Raw genomic sequence first — 26,314 nt, 5'->3', positions numbered from 1 at the left:
CGGTGGGTTGGTCTAGTCATTTTTATTATCTATAGATTTCAAATTTCTCTTCGAAATTTGAAATTTCAATGAGAAAGTTTCTTTCTCGATTTCAATTTAAAATTTCTCTTCAGAATCTGAAATTTTAATCGACCTTTAGATATTTTCTGCAGCATATACATTCCGGTTTAACTATTGCGTTATTTAAATTTTGCGTTAAAAGAAAGGGACGTTTTGTCAGTCGATGAGCTACTTCATTTTATTACTTCGTTTCCGAGTCTGATCTTTCCAGGGAGTTCGTTATAGTATTATTAATCCGAGATATTTAAATTTTTCACTTCTTAGAAATTCCACTATATTTTTAATATTCGTCAACAAATTTTTTTTTTATAGTTAATATGTAATCCCGTTTCGCTGCGATTTCTTTTAACATCTAAATTTCTTCTACTTCAAAATCGTTCGCTACGATTAAGAAATCGCCCGCAAAGTCAAAACAATTTAATTCTTGATTATCTTTTTTTGTAATCTAAGCTTAACGTTTCCATCTCGTTTAATTTCAATGTTTTCCTCTGTTCTTTTACGACTTTATCTAGAATACATTAAAAAGAGCATCGGAGGCAATAATCAGTCTCCTTAACTCACACCTGTTCTGATTATAAATGGTCACCACAACTTTTGGTTTTATTTTTAATATTATAATTTTTTATTTGTTTTGTGTGTGTGTGTGTGTGTAAGTGTATTTATTAAAAGAATGAATTCATAAGGCGTTAAAATTGTATTATTATTTTTAAATATTTAAATTGTAATTTTACAGTACAGAAAAAATAACTTAGGATATTTTTTTTAAAGAAAAAACCTTAGTGTATTAGAGAGAATGTTCCATCAAAGAGAATCATTTGTAATTAAAATTTCATCCAAACAAAATACGGTAAACAAAATGTTTTTAATTATCGATTTTATTGAATTTCATTCTATCGTTTTTTTATATTTATTTGAAACCAAATAACATTTTTGTGATAATGTATTTACGTTATAAAAATGTAACCGTTCAAAAATGGAAAACATATTTATATTAAAAACGTGTATCTCGATATAGTTTTTATTTTTTTGACTTCTCCTAATATAGTTATTGTAAATAATTGTATCGCGCCGTAGAAAAAATTCAGGTAAATGAGAAACACAGTCGGACGTATACGATAAGATTGAATAACAAGTTACGAACCGAACGGCAAACGCAGAAGCAAGAAAATAACAACGTCGAAACAGGTAAACTAATAATATAACTTAGTAGATCGAGCCGAATAGCTTTTTTTACGAGTAAATAATGAAAACAGAGTATACAGACTGACGTATGCTCGGTGCAAGCAAGATATCTACAGCTTCAAGCCATCGCTCGATTCTAGATTCGAAACGCTTCCTGGAATGCTTTTAACATTCCTTGTAACAGATGACACCTTCAACGAGGTCAAAAGACAGAGGCGAAAGACGGAGAGGGAGTTAATTTTACGCCTCACGGGTGATGATTAATCGATAGTATTTTCTCAGTGACATATTTGTGAGCGTCCGACAAGTTTCAGGGCCGTGTCACTGGTTTTATCCGGCGTGATAAGTACAGCTACGACCAGCCCTATCGTACGGTCCGGGCGGCCTGGCGCTGTATTCCGCCGCCTGTAAGCCTTTTTTCCTCTTGTCTTGTCACTAACACGTTCATTAAAAAGAATCTTTTTCTTATTATTTATTTATATAATATTATTATTATTAGTTTGTATTTTATTTTATTAATAAATATCATACGACATTATTTACATAACGATCAGAACAGTGCAATCCTTAACCATGCTAGAAGTAATTTTTAATATTATTTTAAAACACCCACCCATACACACACACATATATATATATATATATATATATATACATATATATACATACATGCACAGTCATAATTAAAATGAAATATGTTTAAATATTACAAGATTTTTATTAATTTTTACAATCGGCAAGTCAAAAAGAAGAAAAAATTCATAAACACAAGAACAAAAAATGTTAATTTGATTAATACACTGAAACTGGATGATGTTAGCCATATACAACAATTTTACCGTCGTATAATATCGAAATTATTAATTTACAATTTATTTATATTAAAAACTGTAATGATTTTTAATGCGGAAAACCGAAAAATTCCTTTTTTTCAATTAATAGAGTTACAAAAAATAAATATAAAATATCTAAACGAGAAAAAATCCGTAATTTAATAACTTGCAGTAATAAAATTAATATTTAAAATTGTAAATATATATATATAAAATATTCTATTGTAAAATTTTGAGCCCTGAATTAAGACGAGAAAAAAGTTTTTTAATGTAAGATTCTACAGGACGACACAGTCGTAGGACTTTCCCGTCTTCGGAAAGATCCTACAACTGCGGATTTTTTCTGATGCACGGTTTATACATACGCAAACTCACATACAACTTAATTTAAAATATTTATCATTTTATTTAAATATAATATTTTTTCGTTTATTTAATTCAATGATTATACTAAAATGCGCGCGCATACCGTATTTAATTCTCGCGGATGTGAGGGTACTAGCAGCGACGGTCGGCATTAAATAAAATAATGTAATTTGAAAGTTTACACAGAACAAATTTTGCTTGTTCGGTCGGCAGGCCTGTGTAACCGTCAGGCTTAACGCACAAGCTACCGAGTCGATCGGGCGATCGAGTTTGAGACCCGACCAGACCGAGTTAGTCTTTTACACTTTAAATATAATTCATTTATTTAATTCTACCGCTCACCTGTGACGTCAAAACATAGCGGACGACTACAACAGCATTTAATTGGGTGGGGATGCGATTTAAAAAAAAAGTTTTTGTTTTTTTTTTTTTTTTAATCGTAACAAATGCGCGTAAGAAAAATATGACATTAATTAAGCGAAATCTCGAAACAATGAGGGTGATCTTGCTCTACAGCCTCATTCCTTGACCTTTTAAGTTGAAAATTTAACGGTATCAACGCCTCATATGTACAAGTAATCTGGCCATATTTGGTCAAAATCGGACCGGTAGTTCTGGAGATATAAGGTAATCTAGAGTGACACCGAACACATACACTTATATACAAACATTCGGAAAATTTCCATCCGGTTTTATGGGTTCCTTAGGTGTCAAAATGTCAAGATCCGGTGAAAATCGCATATGCCCGATTCGGACCGACTACAATACTTTCCCTACTAGAGCTATAGCGCTATCTAGGCGGGAAAGTAAAAACAAAATAATATTTTTCAAATGAAATAATACGAAGTAAATGTTAAAATGACAACGGACGAAGTCACCTTTAACAACCGATTTTAAGGACTCGTATATCACAAGTTAAACAACGTCGAGTGTACTTTATATTTATTCTGTTGTGATTTAAATGTCATTTAAAACAAATTTTTACGTTTACATCTAACCGCTGATCACTGTTATTTTCATTACAAAAGAAATATTTGACCTCCAACTTTCAAAACTGTTCCAAACGATAACGAATAAAAAATAATTAAATCAAAACAACCGGGTAACTGTGTCGCGGTTCAGGCAGGCTGAAGCGCACAAATTATCTTTTATCGAATAATATTTAAATTTTTTTACTTTTTTGTTTATCTTTAATTACGTTTTATTATATTAATTATTATTACAAGGAATTTATACAGACATCATCATTAGATAGTTACCTACCCCGAGGCAGATACCTTGCACCACGTCCATCTCCTTTCTACTTACTCTATTCCAAGCTATACGTTACAGTACCTAATAGCTCGTGATTCCTTTTCGACCGTTTATAATTTTTACCTTTTTCCGGTCTTCCTCTTTTCCACTTTCAATCGATCCTTTTAGCGCTTTTTTTAATCAATTCTTCGTGATATGTCCCGGCCAGTTGGTTTTCCTATTCTGAATTATTTTAATTAAGTTTCTGCACCGTTTAACTCTCCTTATTACTTCATTTTTCACATTATCTGCAGATTTTAGTCTTCTCCGATTTCCTCTGAAAAAATTAAACTTTTTGAGTTTCTTCAATTTCGTATTTGTCTTCTTGATCGCATTTCAACTGCCTCTAGCTTTTTTATTTTCACGAATCATATCTACACATAAGTATTTCAAAGATAAAATTTCATAAGACGCTTCCTCAAGCCTGCTACATCTTGCTATATAACTGTTTCTTTACGGTAAATTCTTTTTAACTTATTATTTTTGTTTTCATTTCTTCTATTAATATAAGTAATATTTTTGTATTTGTACCGTCTCGCTTGTTAAATTCTTCCTTCTCCATTACTATTCAGATATGCAAAACATAATAATTTGGGATTTAATTATTCGATTAAAATATTTTAAGAATTTTTAAAGATTAAAAGACACCGTTGTTGTTTCAATAATTCATAACGATTACAGAAAAATGATCGCGGGTATAATCGTATTATTGCACTTACAAATCGAATAACTTTATGCGAGGGATCGGTTGTTTGGTTTCTGAATCGAACGAAACGGGTAGATTTTTCAAAATTGAAGTACAAGAAAAACATACGATGTGAATTTTTCAATCCTTTGACTACTTGTATATATATGTTAGGTGAAAGACCGATATATTTTCTTATTCGGACCTTAGCCTGTATATGTAGACAAACGCAGATAAGCTCTGGTAAGGGTCAAAACGGTTAACCCATCGGGTTGGTCTAGTGGTTCCCAAATCAGCTGATTTGGAAAGTCGAGAGTTACAGCGTTCAAGTCCTAGTAAAGCCAGTTATTTTTACACGGATTTGAATACTAGATCGTGGATAAAGGTGTTCTTTGGCGGTTGGGTTTCAATTAACCACACATCTCAGGAACGGTCGAACTGAGAATGTACAAGACTACACTTCATTTACACTCATACATATCATCCTCATTCATCCTCTGAAGAATTATGTAAACGGTAGTTACCGGAGACTAAACAGGAAAAAAAGAGAGAGGGATCAAAACGATAATTAAAAATTAAAAAAAAAAAAAAAAATCACTCGAAACCGATCTCTAAGATAAACAGATTACGAGATACCCTCGTAAAAAAAAGGAAGTTTAATTTAAGCTAAACATAATTTACGCTCGCTTCGCTCGCCAACCTCGTCGAATAATGTTAATTATAAAAATTATAAATGTCATTCCCCAAAATTGAAGGCGATCGCCTTCAATTTTGAATTTATAAAAAACACTGAATTTATAAAAATCTCCGTTACTTTTTAATCTTTACATGGAACTAGCAGTTAATGATGTTAAAGAACAATTTAGATTCGGAGTAACAGTACAAGGTGAAAAGATAAAGATGCTACGATTTGCCGATGATATAGTAATTCTAGCCGAGAGTAAAAAGTATTTAGAAGAAACAATGAACGGCATAGATGAAGTCCTACGCAAGAACTATCGCGTGAAAAAAAACAAGAACAAAACAATAGTAATGAAATGTAGTAGAAATAACAAAGATGGACCACTGAATGTGAAAATAGGAGGAGAAAATATTATGGAGGTAGAAGCATTTTGTTATTTGCGAAGTAGAATTACTAAAGATGGACGAACCAGGAGCGATATAAAATGCACAAGCTAAACGAGCCTTCAGTAAGAAACATAATTTGTTTACATCAAAAATTAATTTAAATGTCAGGAAAAGATTTTTGAAAGTGTATGTTTGGAGTGTCGCTTTATATGGAAGTGAAACTTGGACGATCGGAGTATCTGAGAAGAAAAGATTAGAAGCTTTTGAAATGCGGTGCTATAGGAGAATGTTAAAAATCAGATGGGTGGATAAAGTGACAAATGAAGAGGTATTGCGGCAAATAGATGAAGAAAGAAGCATTTGGAAAAATATAGTTAAAAGAAGAGACAGACTTATAGGCCACATATTAAGGCATCCTGGAATAGTCGCTTTAATATTGGAAGGACAGGTAGAAGGAAAAAATTGTGTAGGCAGGCCACGTTTGGAATATGCATAACAAATTGTTAGGGATGTAGGTTGTAGAGGATATACTGAAATGAAACGACTAGCACTAGATAGGGAATCTTGGAGAGCTGCATCAAACCAGTCAAATGACTGAAGACAAAAAAAAAATAATACACCGCATTTATAAAAAAACATAATCGAATTTTCAGCATTTTATAAATTGAAAGGTCCTATCAGCATAAACAGAATAAGTTATTTGCAAGGATGAACGATAAAGATACAAATAAACGGTCAGATGGTTTGCCCTTTTTTTAATTTTTTTTAAAAATATTTTTATTCAACTTTCACCATCAATGCATGATGAATGCGGTAAATTTGCTAAATCGCCTCCAGTGTTGGAGAATGAGATATATAATTTGTATACGGTGTAAAGTAATAATTAATTAATACGAGAATAAAACTTTTTCTGTTAAAAACGATGAATTCGTCGTTACTTCTATTAAAAACAAAATTATGATTTATCCATCCTTTGTGTTTTAATCAAAATTAATTTTATAGAAAAATTCTAAAAAAAAAAAACAACACATTTAAGCCCTTAATTTGATCTGAAAACAGATCTACGAATAATAATTTTAATAAAAACCTAACGAAAAAAGTAATAAGATCTTTAACCTCGTTATGAAGTTGACCTTTTTCTTAAATTTAAACGGTTCATAACTAATTTCTTTCAAAATGCAAAAGTAATCCGAGGATTGATTTACGTTAAACAAAGAATATCATATTTTGCATAGGTGTGCCAACAAGCAGGCATTTAATCTAACTCATTTTACTTCCCGTTCTCTTTTTCAGTCCTCTTCATCTATCTTTCGCGCACACGAATAGAATACCTCTTACTGATTCCAACCTGTCTCCCTGACAACCATCCATCATGACCTAGCGTCAAAAAGTTAATTGCTATTGTTACTCCCCTCGGCCTCTTCGACTGAAACTCTGGCGTAGAAATCGGGTCGCTGAAAAATAATATCCGTCTGACTCTCTTTCATTTCGATATACAATGAATGTACGATGCGTCGATGCGTGGGAAGAATAAGCCGAATGCTGTCATCAAACATCTGTCATTATTTCACCCGATCGAGAAAATACGATATCTCATTCTACGTTACGAGATTTCTTATTCGATCGTATACAACAGTTCTTAAATATATACAGATAGTATAACATTTTTTTTTTTACTCGTTAAAATATAATAAAAATAAAACAATTTTTTAACCGTAAGCTATTCTTCTGTACATGATCTCGGCTAATTACTAAATAACAAATATCGTAACTCAGTAGATTTCAACGATATATTCACATACGTGTATTTTAAATCAATATTCGATAAATATAGAGAAAGAAACTGACCATTAACATGTAACATCCGTCTTCAACCGCTAAGAATTTACGTAACAGGTGACGGTTGATAGGATAAAAAATAAATCTTTCGGAAGATATATATCACATATATTCAATGTCATTTGCACAGAATCTCCAGTTAATCAATTAATGCTAAAGAATACTTTATACGGAATATTTTCCAATAGCACTTACTGGCTTTTAATTTATTCATTATACGATATTTTAAGCAACTCTACTAAGAATATTACAATTTATTCTGTTTCTCAATGTAAAAATTACGACTAATTTAAACTCGTTTTATTACATACAACGACCGTTTTAATTATTACAAAAGTGTTATTCTTTAATTTTCAGGTTTTTTTAACTCAAATCACAACTAGTTAATAAATTTTACTAAATAAAAAAAACAATGTGTCATTATAAGTAAGTTTTACCGATTGCAAAAGTGTTGGAAATTTATAATATAACATTTAAGGTATAACCTAATCGTAAACATTCAATAAAAGCGACTGCACCGCTCTTTATACGATTATGTTATATTTCTAAATCGACTGATATTTCTACCTTGAATAGATAAAACGTTTAGCTTTGTCAAGTAATATCTAGAGTAATAACTTTTGTCAAGTAAATGAGGTTTTATACAATCTCAGGTCAACCGTTCCTGAGATGTGTGGATGTAATTGGAACCCAATCGCCAAAGAACACCGGCATCCACGATCTAGTATACAAATCCGTATAAAAGTAACTAACTGCCTTTACTAGGATTCTAAGGTTCAAATCCTAGTAAAGGAAGATACTTTTATACGGATTTGAATACTAGATCGTGGATGCCGGTGTTCTTTGATGATTGGGTTTCAATTAACCACACATCCAGGAATGGTGGACCGGAAATTATACAAGACTACACTTCATTTACATTCATATATATCATTCATATATATATTCATTAATCATATATATCATCCTCATTCATCCACCGAAGTAATACCTTATGGTGGTTCCGGAAAAAAAAGAAAATAATATCTAGAACTTAGTCCCGCTTTAAGAAGTTGTTATTCTGGTAGTTTCCAATAAGATGAAATAAACAATTTTTAAAACGTCAAAAAGCATTCTTAATTGTAATTACATTTACGTAAAGTAAGATGTCAAGGAAGATCGTTTTGCATTATTTATATAAAAAAAAACTAAGAGAAGCTGACCGTGGGTATTTGTCAAACGATGTTAAAAAAATTAAATTTACAAAACGGTCGGTTAATTCGAGAGTAAATCTCAAATAAATTTTGTTTGCCAATTCATCAAATTACTAATAAAAATTTAATAATCTATTATTATTACTATCATCATTAACGTTTAATAGCAAAATTATTCGTTAAATATGATGCGATTAATTTTAAATGATTTGTGACACAGGTAATCCAGTGTATTATTGTACTAAATATATAATTACAAGTAAATTTAGTAAATGAAAATTGTTCAGCCAAATCATACGTGGGATAATTAATCCGGTACCGTTTTCATGTTTTGAAAGCTTTAAATAAATAACTATTTATTATAGTTTTAAATAAAGATAGAAATTAATGATCAGGGAGTAATTCAACTGAATACGAGGTTTATTTTTTTTCAAGGTCCGATCAGTCACGAAAATAAAACCACAGTGAAAATAAAAATAAAATTATTTGTAAGAAGTACTTACATAGTTACGTTATTTTTCTACATAGTCGCCACTCTGATTTAGACATTTGTCGTAGAGTGGTACCAACTTTCCAATACCCTCGTCATAGAACGGAGCCGCCTGTGTTTTCAGCCATGTTTCTACGCCGGTCTGCAGCTCGATGTTTGTGCCAAAATGTTGTCCTCGTAGCCAGCATTTATGTGAGCAAAGAGAAGAAAATCGGATGTAGCAAAGCCCGGGTGTATGGTTGGTGATCAAACACTTCTCAACGAAAACGCTGCAGGAGCTACTTTGTTACAGCTGCAGTGTGCGGCCGAGCATTATCATGGAGAAAGACAATGCCTGATGACAACATTCCTCTCCGCTTATTCTTATTCACCCACCCGATGTAACTACGTAAGTACTTGTTACAAATAATTTTTTTTTTATTTTCACTGTGGTTTTAATTTCGTGACCGATCGGACCTTGAAAAAAAATAACCCTTGTAATTCTTATCATTATCGAGCACAAAATTCCAACCAATCATATTCGTTGTTTTTTAACCAATCATAAGGTGAGAGTAATTCTTATCAGTATCAGACACGACATTTTAACCAATCGTATTCTTTGTTTTTTAACCAATCATAAGGTTAGGGTAATTCTTATCATTATCTGACACAAAATTCCAACCAATCGTATTCGTTGTTTTTTAACCAATCATAAGGTGAGAGTAATTCTTATCAGTATCAGACACGACATTTTAACCAATCGTATTCTTTGTTTTTTAACCAATCATAAGGTGAGGGTAATTCTTATCATTATCAGACACGAAATTCCAATCAATCGTATTCGTTGTTTTTTAACCAATCATAAGGTGAGAGTAATTCTTATCAGTATCAGACACGACATTTTAACCAATCGTATTCTCTGTTTTTTAACCAATCATAAGGTTAGGGCAATTCTTATCATTATCTGACACAAAATTCCAATCAATCGTATTATTTGTTTGTTAACAAATCATAAGGTGAGAGTAATTCTTATCATTATCAGACACGAAATTCCAACCAATCGTATTCGTTGTTTTTTAACCAATCATAAGGTTAGGGCAATTCTTATCATTATCTGACACAAAATTCCAATCAATCGTATTATTTGTTTTTTAACCAATCATAAGGTGAGAGTAATTCTTATCAGTATCAGACACAAAATTCCAACCAATCTTATTCGTTGTTTTTTAACCAATCATAAGGTGAGTGTAATTCTTATCATCATCATGAACGAAATTGGAACCATTCGAATTTTTTTTTTTAGCCAATCATAAGGTAAGTGTAATTCTTATCATTATCGGGATAATGAGACAATGCCCGCTTACTCTTGTTCACCCACCATTCCCCCAATAAGGGGGAAAATTTTAAATTAATAAACTACTTAACCTATTGATCTTATTTCTGTTATACGTATTAAATACGATTTAAATTGTTGTTAATTCCTCACATTTTTAATTGAACTTAGAAATCAATTTGTTAATTTTCTACATTTAAACTCTTCGCCTCACAAAATTGGGAAGGTATATTTCAAAATTAAAAAAAACAAAAACAATACTTGACCGATACAGATGACTAACAACAAGTATATCTGTACAGACGACTCTGTCTCGGCCGACGGATGTGGCTGATCAGTAATACTCCTTGATAACGAGATAATATGGTCGTATTACAAGCTTAGCGCCAACTCCTCTGCGTTCTCTGAGAGTTATCAAGACCTGTAGTTACAAGAGATTCCTAATGATAAACGATTCTACGTGTACTTGAGAGCTTGAGCTGCAGACGATTTGAATCTGTCGTTCAAATTATCTATTACAGTCTCTCAAGAGTAAAGAAGACGGCGGTATTCGTACGGGTCCCGGGCCGTTGCGGCACGCTCGGGAACAAACGAACTGATGAGGCAGCCAAGAGAGCGGCAACAAATGACCTCCGATTGGAATTAATGTGCGAAAGCGACTTCACGAAGGCACGGTGGAATAAGTTCTCGCTGCTGAGTCCACCCACGACTTACATGTAACCGGGAGAATATCTTCGAGAAACCTTTTCTACCAAACAACAGACGAGACCAGGTCATCCTAACGCAGCTGAGGATCGAACGCTCATCTCGACGTTCGGGTTAATCGACGACAATTAAACCTGGGTTCAGATGTGAAGGCTTTACTCGACCGGTTTCTCTGTGACAGTGGAATGAAGAAATTAACTTAGCGGTTTTGCTTCCTTGAGATCCTTACGGAATACTGTGTGCGCAGTGATAATAGTTTAGCGGTGATGTTCCGATATTTCTTACTCGTACGTTATTCGTGTTCCAATTTATTATCCAGTGTTTGGTATTTGTCTAATTATATACGAACATTTAGTTTTATTTAAGTCGCTAATGACTTTTATTGTTGATGCGACTATAAACAAACGATAGAAAAAAAATTATTGTAATTACAATCTATTTGTTTTTTTTTGCGGTATAGAGGTGAGGTGACCCGGGTATGCGGCTACGTTTTAAAAATAAAAACGCGTACTCAAAATATATTTCATAGAAATGAAGTTATAAAACTATTCACTTGTCGATATAATATTTTGCCAATTATAAAATTTTATTTTTTATTTTATTTATTACTAATTAAATAAAATAAAAACTTGTAATTTAAAATACAATAAAAATTACGTATGAATAGTTAACTTCTATTTTATACATAAAAACCTTGTAATCTATTACTTTCTAACAATTATAATTATGAAGAAATTATATTTTCATTATTATTATTATTATTGTATTTTTTTTTTTAATATTCTTTTTGTTCAATTTCATTAAAACATTATATATATTATGTATGTATGTATGTATGTTGTAGTAATAATAATAATTGTTACAAAATCTTATTCGAAGTTTCGTAATTCAATGTACGCGAGCGAATCGAATTTAAATATTGAGAAAGGAGGCTGTTTTACTCAGCAGCAGGAATTTACAATGTAATTATATAGGAGGTTCAACCATGCCCTTACTTGCCCCCTCGTATTAAACACGATTATAATGTTCAAACCTATTAGAGAGATACATTGTAATAATAATAAGTATTATTATTACTATTATTGTTATTTTATATATCATAGAATCTAAATGAGTTAGATGAATACTATTTTCTTTTTCCTTTTTACAGAATATTTATTTCAGTATCTTGAATATACATCTTTCCTCAAAAAAGTTCTGTTTTTTAAGTGATCTTCAAAGCTTATTTTTTAATACGACCTTTTTTCTAATAATTTATAATTTTATAAAAAGAAATAAACCGTTTAATATTTAATTTATTCTGTTTTAGAAAACGGGCTTCTGATCTTACAAAAATTACAGTTTTTTGTTTTATATCGCCTCAGCATTTTAAACAACTCATAAATATAAAAGTCAGCAAATTCTATTTTAAGAATATTTAAAACTCATTTTAATCACCGGTAAGTTTCTATAAATATTTTTGTCCGTGAAATAATAATAGAAATAAACAAAACTGGAAATGGGAATTAAAAAAAATTATTTATTTATTTTAGGGGAAATTAGAGGGATTATTATCGGTTTTACACCCTCCAAAAAAAAAATCCGATATTATAATTAAATAAAAAAAATTAATTAAGTAATATTCGAGAAAAAAATAATATAACTCAAAAATATTTAAAATATATTTTTTAAGGAGTGGCATATAGAGAGAAGAAATGGAAACTAAAGGAAGTAAAATAATTTTGCAAATTTAATGTTCTATTCACAAAAATAAACTAAGAACACAAGAAAACGGTTAAAAAAATAATAAAAATTAAAATAAAAACAAACAAGGACATAAGTAAACAATAACATAAAAAATATCAATAAATGAACATTTACGTGCGCTGTGCGTTTTGGTTACACGATTTACAGTTAGTAGACGTAATTCGACATAATTTTCGTAGAGAGAACGGTAGGAAGCCTTCTAGTACGTATGCAACTTATTCTTTACACCAAACCTTCGTCGAGACAGGTTCTGTTTAACATACAAATTCCCCAGACGCCCACGCGTCCCTGAAGCTGCTGTGGTTGATTTCCGGAGAAATCAACCCGACGTGCGTTCATTTGAGATTGGAATTCCACAAATGACTGTTTGGCGCATATTACGTAAACGATTGCGCTTGAAGCCGTATAAACAAACCGTGGTTCAACGCATTATAAACTACGACAAAGTCACTCGGCTGCAGTTTTTATGAAAATGAAGGGTAGAATTGCAGGAGACAATAGAATTTTTTTGTGGTGAGTCAACGTTCCACGTTATCGGCAAGGTAGACACCGATAACTGCCGAATATCGGGTAGCAATAATCCTCATGAAACTTTGCAGCGTGTTCGTGATAGCCCTACGGTCAATGTTTTTTGCGCCCTAAGCAAACAAAGACTTACGGCCCGTTTTTCTTCCACGAGGCGACCGTAAACGGTACCGTTTATCTGAACACGCTTCAAAATTTACTATTTCCTCAAACTACGACAACTATGATGGATGTCATTACTATAGTGAGGCCGGGCACCTCCTCACAACCGCTTAGAAGTCCGAGATCTTCTGGGAATCGAGAAACTCGAATCCTAGGTCGGTGGATGGGTCGTGAAGGTCCGATCGCACGACCACCTTGCTCTCCAGGTTTGACCCCTTGTAAGGTTTAATTAAAGATCGGGTTTATGTACCGATTCTACCTGTCGATCTTCTGCAACTAAGACTTCAAATTAACGCCCGACTTGCTGATTACAGTCCGGAATGAAATCGATTTCAGGAGGGATGTATGTCGTATTAAAAACGGAAGTCATACCGAATCAAAATGAATGTCGGATGACAAACTCGATGTATTTTTCGATGAAATGAGACTTTAAACGAATCTGTAAGTTATCTCGATAAAACGCTTTATACGCTTTTGAAGTTTATATGCTTTATTTAAGTTTGTATGCGCTTTTGAAGTTGCGGGTGCTTTTTGAATCACCCGGTACTATAAAAATATGCTACTTTGAAGTTACGTACGTATGCCGCTTAACGAACACTATCGAAAAGAATATACGTAGCAGATGGAAAGAAGCATTATCGAATACAAACGACACAGAAATGACTTCACGCGGTGTCGATTGCAGTATACTGACTAGTACTACTTTTAATATAACAATGCGACTTATTGAATTAACGCGCACAATTTAATCGGTTCATTTTCACTTTTTTTTTGATATTTTAAAGCTGAATTAAAAAACAGTAACTTTCTTATCGGATACATGGGATATAAATTTTTCCGGAAAAAGTTAAATATTCAAAAACTTAGAGTCTAAAGAAAGATTACATGTAATTCATGTTATCTTATAATAGTTAATATGCTTATATTAATTAAATTTTGATCTGTTAAAAACCGTAGAAAATGTATTGGAATTTTCATACATAATCTAATCAAAATAATAATAAAGAACAAAATTTTTACCGTCAAATATATCTTGTAACAAAAAAAGGAGAATTTTCATTAAATTTATAAAAATATTGTTTGAAAATTGAAATAAAATTTATTTTTGTTTTGTTTTTATTTTTAGCAGTATTATTATACACAATTATTATTCAATTTTAAAGTAAAAAAAAAAACCAGTTATTAAAATAGAACATGACAACAAAAAAACCTCATATTAAAATTATATTATAATAAATGTCTAGTATAAGAAATCGGGACGAGATTCAATAATAAACAATGTGGCTTGGTTAGATGGTAAGCAATCCCGTTTATTGGATAGTCAGTAAACTCGTACTAATGCCAACGCCAGCGTGGAGAGTTCAGTATGTTTTGTGTCACACCAGACACACACACACACACACACGCACACCCCACAAGTTTCAGTCGTTATTGACTCACCTTAGCGCTGTGTAACGCTGTAACCCATTAGAGTTATCTTTTGAAGAGTATTCTGATGTATACCGTGGCCCTTTATCTTGTCATTTTCACCGTTTCCAGTGTCCCTCTTCGTTTATTATTTATTTATCTATCAATTGGTTTTATTTTTTTTTCATATTCTTTTCTGGTTATCTTATTTTTTTTTTGCTTGTGTTTCTGAATGATCGCTGAGAAAGAGGATGTTTCGACGTTCAAACTTCCTCTATTTCTTTTTTTTTTATTTAGTTTTATTTACTTTTTTCTACATATAAATTCCAATTCTTGCTTATGACATTAATTACTTGGATCGATAATATAATACACGATACGTACAAGTATTATTTTTTCCAATTTTTCTAACACTTATGTTCCAATCCGTTCAACTACTGAACAATAAGCAACCCCACAGTCCTGTGAGATGAAGATGATATGTACGACATCTAAATGAGGTATATACAGTCTCGCATAAACTCAGGCTGAATAGGAACGAAGTGATTTCTCGTCGGCTTCTTTACCGTACCGAATACACTGTTATATAAAAGCATACCGATCAAATCCACGGAAACACAGATAATATTTAACTGTATAAATGATATTTACCCTATTTTCCTCAAGGAGGATAGACGCATAACGAACAACATCGCTTTCAGAGAAAATAACTCTTGTCCGGTGCGCCTTTTTTAATTCAGTCAGCCGTAAGAAAGATGGTATAAGCAAAAAATCTATATATTCTTTTTGTCGTGAAACAATTCATAAGTAATTCTTTAAAACAGATAATACAACGGTGTTTTTATTATATCTATGTATTTATGGCTCCTAGAAGAACGAATGTATATAAAAAAAGAGTTTTGATGAAATCTCGTCTATAAAGTTTATTTTACGTAAACGAATATATTTTCACCGCTTGCGTTCATCAACGATATAAAAAATAAAATTAAATTACACATAGTTAAATTACGTAAATAGAATATTCCAATTATATAATAATAAAATAATAATTATACTCACCGGTCGTCGGATTAACTTGGAAACTAGAATTTGTCGGTATAAGAGAAAACCGTAAAGCGGCATTAGATCCAAGATCACGGTCGGTTGCAGAAAGTAGGCCGACAGGAGCACCTCGCGGTAAATTTTCTTCGACGGTAAATTGATACGCTTCCCGTGAAAATACTGGATCGTTATCGTTAGCGTCGGAAACAAGTACGGTTAAATTTGCGGAAGCTGTAGCCGCAGGCGAACCGTTATCTGTAGCGGCGACGACGAGACGGTATCGGTCCAAAGTTTCACGGTCTAGTGGACGTTTTAAATGGACCCATCCGCTGTTAGGGAAGATTCCAAAAACATCACTCTCACCGTCCAAACGGTACGTTAATCGAGCATTGTTACCCGTATCTAGGTCGACAGCTGTTACTTGAATAACCTGAAAAAAATATAAAAGGAACTAATTACTTAACGTTCTCATTTGTATTGAATACACACATAAGATATATCGTTTAGGTAAATGTGATTTTTTTAAAGGCGTTGTTGTTTATAAAACAAACAGGAATAAACAGAACAATAAAACGATGTAGAACTCCAATTAGGAGAAGATGACGCTATCTCAAGATTTAAGGTCACACTGTGATCGGTGTACTTCATCGGTAATCGGGCGCCAGCCTGATAGGCGGTGAGTGTGAACGGTTAGACAAAGGTGTTAGAAAATCATGACGTGCTATAAAAGGATGGTATATCTGGAAATCCAGCCATTTTATCTCAACATAAAAAATAAAAATTTTTATCGAATATATTTTTTAAAAAAATCGGTAAATTATTTTTAATCAAATGCATTCATTAACGAAAAACAATATCGGATCCAAGATTTATTCCTGTTTCGAGAAGCAAATATAAAATCTAAATTAATCTTTTCTAAATCGAATCGGTAATTTCACCGATAGAATTATCATCGTCGATAATCGATACATATTTCAAATCGTTCTACACTACATCGCCTACACGGCGTTTAATCCTAAAGGATTCAATTTTTTTCAGAGGCAACTTTCAACAAATATGCTTATAATATTTTTTTTTTTTGCAAGGACCCTCTCCTATATTCCCTTATTTTTAAATTAAATAATCGGTTTCCGAGCCGTAGAATAGGAAAAATGTCATTTTTACACTACTATTATTCGAACTGAATCGGTAAAAATAATATGCAGAGGAAATTTTTACTCTAATTTGTTTGATCGATATTGAATTTTAATAATTAATTTAAAATATATCCGTCTGTATAAAAAAAAAAAAAAGATTGGTAACAATTAACAAGTATGCATTTTATTACAATAAATCAAAAAAATTCGGTCTACGAGATGTATTTATTATTTCATTTTTAAGATAGATATCATCGCGGGAAAATGAACAAAGTCGATGAATTTTCTAAATTTCATCGTACTTAGAAAAATACTATTTGTTAAGATTATGAGGGGAATTTAAAAAAAAAAAATATTATTAGTGATTTAGCAATTTAAATATATTTAGTAATTTGATCATCGTAGTTAGGTCTAATCGGTAATTTATAGTTTTGTGATTCATTAGAATGAATTATATTAAAAAAATATTGTTTTGTTTAATTTTTTTTTTATTCAAATCCATAGATACTCGTATATTTCTTAGAGATATGGAATTAATAATATAATCAATAACGACCTCATCTTATTAGGAATTCATTATTTAAACAATTATTTACTTTACTTTTATTACAGAAAATTAATTATTTTTATGTTTATCGATTCGATATGAAATTTTTGTAAGCTATTAACATTAAAATTTTTTAAATAAAGAAAGAAGCTGAAGTTATACAGCATAGCGATTAGTTACCCGAATAATTTCTGCAGAGATCCTTTTGTGTTTTTTTTTTTTACGTCAAATTAATTTTACTAAAATTTCATTACGATTATGAAATAATCACGTAAAACTAGAATTAGAATTCTGCCGTAGAAATTATCCAAAAGAAAATCTTGCAAATTTTTTTAATATAAAATTTGTCAATTAAAAAAACTTTTTCGTCATTTAATTATCACGAAAAGTTGGAATTATTTTGAAAAAAAAATTTAAACGTATTAAATTTTAGCCGGATAAAAGTATACATCGACCATAACTATAAACTTTATTTTTATTATTTTAAGCGAAAATAGTGAAATTATACAAAATAAATTCTATAGTGTGACAGGCTGAAACTTACTATCGACTGTTTTATAAAAATTCTGTTAACTATTTTTGACAATTTACAAGTAAAAACTTTACTTTTATTAAATTATTTGTTTCAGATATACTTAAATTTTCGTTTAGGCTGAATTTTTAGTTTGAATGTAATAAATTAATTGAAATATAAAAATAAATCATAAACCATCGGTAAATGTAAAAAAAGAAATAAAAATACAGATTTTTTCCCCGCTATATAATAATAATAATAATATCTGCCCTAGGCAAATATCGATGAATAAACTTGTACGAGAGTAAAATCAATCACATATACACATATAAAACAGAATCATAAATATATATATGTAGGTGAATAACGTGTAGTATATTTGACATTATAATTAAGTAGCAGTTTTGCATCTTATATACAATCAATATATATATATTATATATATATATATAAAACACAGTATATCATTTATAAATGAATAAATAACCTCGATTGTTTTTGTTGTATAAAATCATTTCAGACTACAACGATTTGACATGCCACGTCATGCGGATGGAAAACATTTTTAAGAGGTGTGAGGCGAATCAGTGGGAGAGATTATATTGTAGGGAGGGTTAAATTCTAAACGGAATCTATTAAACAATAGAAAGCTGCAACAATGGTCGGTTGTGTGCGGTTGAACTGTACAAGGGAGGTGATAGAGAGAATAAAAAAACGTCTGTCTGTGAGAAAGAAAGAGAAACGCCGAGTGAGAAAAACTATAAGAAAAGAGGAGTATAGAGAGAGAGAGAGTGAGAGAGAGAGAAAGTGAGAGCACAGCAGTTGTAATTACAATTGGTCGGTGATAAAGGATGATAAAGGGTGACCCGACTGTAATTAGTTGTGCCTTGCGTTCAATTGATTGATGGAGCGAAGGTCGAGGGCCGAGTGTTCGGTTGCCTTCTCGTACTAACATCGCTTTTTAATATATTTAATAATAGAGTATCCTGCGCTTGTCGCAAAAACTCACTTCTTCTGCTTTGCATACCAACTTTATAATAATAACAATAATAATAAAATAATAGTAATACGTACATGCTTCTTGTTCAACAATTGTACTAACATTACAAACACGCATAGCAGCATTAAATGCTGCGCTGTTATTTATAAAACCATTAATTCAAATCTTTAATAAAGAAATAAATAGGAAAATTAATTAATATAAAATAGTTTTGGAGGAATAAAACAAAGAATGAATTAATTGTAAAAAAAAAAAAAAAAAAATACTAAACATATTATTTTACTTCGATCAAAATAAACGAAAAGTTATTTAGTCTTAAAATAGTATTATAATTAACGAACAAAGGTCATAACGATGCTGAAAAGTAGTAAAAATTAAAATTTTTAAATTATTCTTGATATTTCCATTGTAATAAAAGAATAACTTTAAACTTAAATACGACTACGTACATAATTTGAAAATTAATTTTTATGGAAAAATAATTTAACAAAAAAATATTTTTTTCCATGACAATGTACTTAAAATTACACCGATATAAAATAACACGTTCTCTTACGTTAATTACGCTCGTAGTTGTTAACGATCTTTTGTCGACTAACACTCGTCTTAGAGATCTTAATAAAGAAAATAGATTTAAAATTCATTCTGAGTATACCTTTGTGTGCGTTTTGTGATTATAATGTTTTCTGTCGAAACGTAAAAATAAATACCTATTAAGCTTAATTACTCGATTATCGATAAAAATTAAAAAACCTAAGTTTCAAGATTTTGGTTAAAAGATAAAATATCTCCTCACTTTTTTTTTTTTTCTTCAGTCATTTGACTGGTTTGATGCAGCTCTCCAAGATTCCCTATCTAGTGCTAGTCGTTTCATTTCAGTATACCCTCTACATCCTACATCCCCAACAATTTGTTTTACATACTCCAAACGTGGCCTGCCTACACAATTTTTCCCTTCTACCTGTCCTTCCAATATTAAAGCGACTATTTCAGGATGCCTTAGTATGTGGCCTATAAGTCTGTCTCTTCTTTTAACTATATTTTTCCAAACGCTTCTTTCTTCATCTATTTGCCGCAATACCTCATCATTTGTTACTTCATCCACCCGTCTGATTTTTAACATTCTCCTATAGCACCGCATTTCAAAAGCTTCTAATCTTTTCTTCTCAGATACTCCGATCGTCCAAGTTTCACTTCCATATAAAGCGACACTCCAAACATACACTTTCAAAAATCTTTTCCTGACATTTAAATTAATTTTTGATGTAAACAAATTATATTTCTTACTGAAGGCTCGTTTAGCTTGTGCTACTCGGAATTTTATATCGCTCCTGCTTCGTCCATCTTTAGTAATTTTACTTCCCAAATCTCCTCACTAATATTTCCAAAACCGTTTAGCCGAGCGGTAAAAAATCGGACGATTCTACGAATCGATAAGCGTAAAAATGTAAAACTTTTCATTATTCCTCTCAAATATAATCGTATTTTAAAATACAACAAACGAAAAGGCAATAAAGGGACAGCGTAGAACCGAAAACTGGACATTTTTAATTCTACATAAAATATTAATATTGAATCTATTATATATTTATATTTAGAGTCACGAAAATAAAAAAAAAATTGCTATGTAATCAATTATCGATAGTTTAAAAAACGTACTTTTATTTGAAAAAAAAAAAAAATAACCGAATTCTAATTATATACGATTTAAAACAGCTAAACGCGTAAAATGAACAAATAACTTTGCGAGCAAAGTTAGCGACGAGCAAACCCGACTTCAATAGTTCCCAACCTTTTTTGACCGACGTGATGACACATTTCACTAAACGCTCGCGAAAACGCGACGCACTTATTTGTTTTTGATTAATAATAACGATACCGGTATTAATAATATAGCATGCGCTGCAGGATCTAATTCTAAACACCAGACATCAGTTGTATGTAGACAGATATTAACACTTAAGAGGGCGGATTCTTCTAAATACAATCGACACGTCGAGCGGCGTTAGAAAAAGACAAAGATAAGTTGCCTATAATACCGTCCTATCTATGCCGGAAGCCCGATTAAAAAAATATATAAAACATTTTCTTTTTAAAACATACAGTTAAAATTAATTTGAAGTCTGCGCTAAGTGTGTTTCACAGACGATACACATTTGGTGTCGATTCAAAGGCCGACACGCAAATCATCTTCAAGATGTTCCGGTCTATTCCTCTGTTTAGATTAACTGTTTTCGTTGTAGAAAATGCCGATTCACACAAGTAAGACGTTGAAAACGGAGGCAATTTTTAAGCCCTCTTTGTGATTGTGGGATACCGGCAACGCGCGTAAATCTAAAAGAAGTGTACTGAAGTGTTTAAAAATTGTGTTTTGTCGGTAGAATTGCACGTTTAACGATCCATTTTTTCTTTGACGGTTAAGTCAGGGGCATTTTGTATTTTGATCTCATCGATCGTACCGAAAGTAGAAATTACGTTATTCTAACATTGAAACGAACAAAATAGGGAAGTATTTTGTTATCGACATTTGTAACGTATTTAGATGTTCTTTTATTAAAATTTCCAGGCGCGCTTTCTTATTTTGTTGAAGTTAATTTTCAAAAGTTTTCGTCGGTTTTGAATAATCCTACGCCGAGAAACGAATCCCTCAACGCGGCAACAATAAACATTCAGTTTATTACCGAGCGGAAAAAGTGTAAACTAAGCGTCGCCGTCGCTCAAAATTATCGGAATGAATAAAATTAAACTCGGCATTGTCGCACGTATCGACCGTTAAGATCCGTCTTAAAATATATTTTACCGTATCAAAGGTTTAACGGTCAGTATAAATTACGTTGTATAGTGACTTTCTGAACGGCAAAAATTTATTTTTAAATTCTAAAATTTCGCGCACCCCGCGGGACCGAGTAACACACCAGCGGGTGTGTTAAGGTATAGGTTAGACCGATACCTTAATCCTTAAATCCCGAAACTTAAAAAAATAAAACTATTCTAGACGGGTACAGTTTACAAAGAGTACGTTATAGTTTTTTGAAGAAATATTTGCTACGAGAACTAACGCTCATCAGCATGCTTATCGGTTAATAACATTGTTTACCCTCCCCGCTTTTTAATATCGAGTCGCTATTCAAGATAGATACTATCGAACTAGATAGATTTACTTTAGATCCAGAGAGGCAGTTTTTAAATCGATAATTTTATCGATTAAAAAATAATTTCTCGTATCGCTGATTTTCAACTATAGTATTTTACCGAATATCCGTTTAGGAGATACTAGATAAATATTTACGTGTAACGATAGAATGTAACCGATTTCTCCAAAAAAAAGGAAACAAATTTCGATTTTCATTAATTAATGTTATACTCTCATTAAATCTATAGAGAGAGTCCTATCCAACTGATCGCTCGTTTTTAATTAAATTTTAATGGTATTAACTACTTTATAACCTTTGTAATAACTTTTTTTCTTGAAACTAGGTAATAAGAAAAACCTCCTAACACGGTTAGCTAGATAATTAATAACGATACAAACTCTATGAGATATTACGGTATACAGATGGAATAAACAATCATATTCGAACTTATTTTTGTATAGTGCACGACGAGAGAAAATAAATGCATATATTGATAAATTCAATAAAGAAATTATTTTAGTTTGTTTTACGATGTATCGATCGACTTCAACATTCGATCGGTAATCGAATGACATGTTTTTAAAAAAAAACGAAGAGATAATATTACTTAAGGCTTAAACGAAGTATAGGGACAAGGGAAGCAATTTTAGGCCTCAGATTAATAGTAGAAGGAAGATTAAAGAAAAACAAACCGACATACTTGTCGTTTATAGACCTAGAAAAGGCTTTCGATAACGTAGACTGGAATAAAATGTTCAGCATTTTAAAAAAATTAGGGTTCAAATACAGAGATAGAAGAACAATTGCTAATATGTACAGGAACCAAACAGCAACAATAACAATTGAAGAACATAAGAAAGAAGCCCTAATAAGAAAGGGAGTCCGACAAGGATGTTCCCTATCTCCGTTACTTTTTAATCTTTACATGGAACTAGCAGTTAATGATGTTAAAGAACAATTTAGATTCGGAGTAACAGTACAAGGTGAAAAGATAAAGATGCTACGATTTGCCGATAATATAGTAATTCTAGCCGAGAGTAAAAAGGATTTAGAAGAAACAATGAACGGCATAGATGAAGTCCTACGCAAGAACTATCGCGTGAAAATAAACAAGAACAAAACAAAAGTAATGAAATGTAGTAGAAATAACAAAGATGGACCGCTGAATGTGAAAATAGGAGGAGAAAAGATTATGGAGGTAGAAGAATTTTGTTATTTGGGAAGTAAAATTACTAAAGATGGACGAAGCAGGAGCGATATAAAATGCCGAATAGCACAAGCTAAACGAGCCTTCAGTAAGAAATATAATTTGTTTACATCAAAAATTAATTTAAATGTCAAGAAAAGATTTTTGAAAGTGTATGTTTGGAGTGTCGCTTTATATGGAAGTGAAACTTGGACGATCGGAGTATCTGAGAAGAAAACATTAGAAGCTTTTGAAATGCGGTGCTATAGGAGAATGTTAAAAATCAGACGGGTGGATAAAGTGACAAATGAAGAGGTATTGCGGCAAATAGATGAAGAAAGTAGCGTTTGGAAAAATATAGTTAAAAGAAGAGACAGACTTATAGGCCACATACTAAGGCATCCTGGAATAGTCGCTTTAATATTGGAAGGACAGGTAGAAGGGAAAAATTGTGTAGGCAGGCCACGTCTGTAATATGTAAAACAAATTGTTAGGGATGTAGGATGTAGAGGGTATACTGAAATGAAACGACTAGCACTAGATAGGGAATCTTGGAGAGCTGCATCAAACCAGTCAAATGACTGAAGACAAAAAAAAAAACGAAGTCTGAACTTAAATCTTTTTACCGTACCCATTATATATTATAATTTTTTTTAATGCGCAATTAATAACCGTATGCATCTTACGTTTCGGTTCTCTTCCCTTACCTCAATATTCTATAAAGAAACGCACTCTCATTTTATAAACGAAAAGTAGCTAAAATTGCATACAATGTACGCTTATATAAAAGAAAAATTGCAACACTCGCGCCGTTTCATACTTGAGAATATAATATTTTTAAAAGCTAGAAAAAAAAAACAATGTAAAATTAAATTAATCGATATTATTTAAGTAGAATTTTTTTACGCGCTAAATAATGTATCTGACACAAGTACAACGAGTTATTAGAAATTGAAATTTATAGCTTGTTTATATAATCGTATTAACGCTTCGATGACTAAACGAAAGGAATTATAAACGCAGAGTAAAATCATTAATAAAAGTTAATGAAAGATGTAGCTTTTTTAATTTTTATTTAATAATTGTAATTTATTATAATAAGATTAAAAAAAAGAAGTAAATATCCGAGAAATTTTTTAACGAATCGACGAAGTCGAACGAAGCAGGCGTTACCGGTTACCGGTTCATCGAATATAAAGTAATATCTGATTGGATATAAACCGGACGGTAGGTAGGTTTAGTCGTTGAAATTCGTCGTTGCGATAGGAACAAATCGTTGCGGTAATACTATAATAAGCATCGTCTTCGAGAGCGTTTCATTTTACGTGACGAATACACCGACGCAAAGGGTGTTAAACGAAAGCATTAATAACAACGAGCGATATAACGTTTGTAGACCCGATACACTACCGACCATACTTCAGTAGGACGCCTAACCGAAACCTTACATTAAACAATATAATTATTAGGCTGGCCTTTCTAATGAAAACGTGACTGTTTGTTAAGTCCCGGTCGATATATCATAGTGTAAACGATTAAAAGATGACTCTGTTAATCGTCTGCGTTCGGTTCAGTTCGATTTTTGTAATGGCCTGCAATTTTAATCGAATTTAATTATCGTCCGACAGGAATAACAACAACGAGAACAACAGTCGGGCGCAGTAGCGGTAATGCGAAATTGATTGCCTTAAAAAAAATCAAGTCGACTGCACGATCGACGCCGAGGAAGATTATCGATTCGACTGTGTAAACGTCCAAAGACCATCAAGTATATGTCATTAATGAGAAATCACAGACTCTAAAAGAGGCGGTTTTTCGATCGCAAACGTGGCAGGAATTTATGTGTGACTGTCAGAAAGATAATTCAAAAAAAAAAACACAAATCATCGTTTCCCGGTTCCACTACATCTTATCTTACGGTCGATGCATAATGTTATATATTCATTATAAAGAAAGAAATGTAGATTTCATTAAACTACAACATTAAGGAGTGGTAAAAGAAATACGAAGAGTGATTTATTTCTTATTTTATTACACGACGAAAGCTTATGTGGAATATACATGTCGCTTATACATCGTAACATAAAAACCATCAGCCGTATACCCGTACACCAACACGAGTTAGCTGTAAAATACAAATTACTAAAATATATGTACGTCTATTTACTAAAATTAATTTTATTTTATTTATTTTTTTTTTCGTGAAAGCATCTGAATTTAATAAAGTTACGTTTATTGAATATTAATAACGTATACATATTACGTTAAGGGAAAAGAATTCAAGTTAAAGAAATCAAATTAATTAATTTTTTTTTAACTACTGAAGTAAATTAAAAAATAAATAAATAAATAGCAAAGAACGTGAATTACATTCTATTAATTTAAATATTAAATAGATAGATATTTCTACCCCCTCCCCGGAATTTAATCTGGATTGTAAAACTAAATTAATACCAGCCAGTTTTAAATAATAAACATTGTTAAAAATATTAAATCATACGTTTGGTGAGCTTATTTACACCTTTCAGAGTGTAAATATTTCCATAAAACTCCAACACTTGGTGAGTAGAAAATCATAAACCGAAATAATATCGTTATTTTACAGTTTTATTTTGTGTAATATATTTTCAGACGCTAGCTACGTAATCGGTTGTATAATTTTGGGAAATGAAATTTAGAAAACGGTTTAAATTTTATTTCGGTATGCCATCTTTTTTTTCTGTTTAGCCTCCGAAAACATCGTAAGGTATTACTTCAGAGGATGAATGAGGATAATATGTAAATGAAGGGTAGTCTTGTACAGTCACGGGTCGACCGTTCCTGAGACGAGTGGTTAATTGAAACCCGACCGCCAAAGAATACCGAAATCCACTGTTTAGTATTCAAATCC

The 26,314-nt window shown here is 31.6% G+C and overlaps 1 protein-coding gene across 1 annotated transcript in view; it reads right to left on the bottom strand.

Moving 5' to 3' along the window:
- Positions 1–26,314, bottom strand: part of ds (dachsous cadherin-related 1) — a 222,397-nt gene that overhangs the window by 80,503 nt on the left and 115,580 nt on the right. Inside the window, exon 6 of the mRNA XM_075369073.1 lies at positions 15,926–16,337. Coding sequence (XP_075225188.1) covers positions 15,926–16,337 — 412 coding nt within the window. The remainder of the gene's footprint in view (positions 1–15,925; positions 16,338–26,314) is intronic.

The sequence above is a fragment of the Lycorma delicatula genome, chromosome 6, assembly GCF_047948215.1.
Source record: "Lycorma delicatula isolate Av1 chromosome 6, ASM4794821v1, whole genome shotgun sequence".
NCBI lineage: Eukaryota > Metazoa > Arthropoda > Insecta > Hemiptera > Fulgoridae > Lycorma > Lycorma delicatula.
The sequence above is the reverse complement of the archived record's forward strand: the minus strand, read 5'-3'. Positions and strand labels throughout refer to the sequence as shown.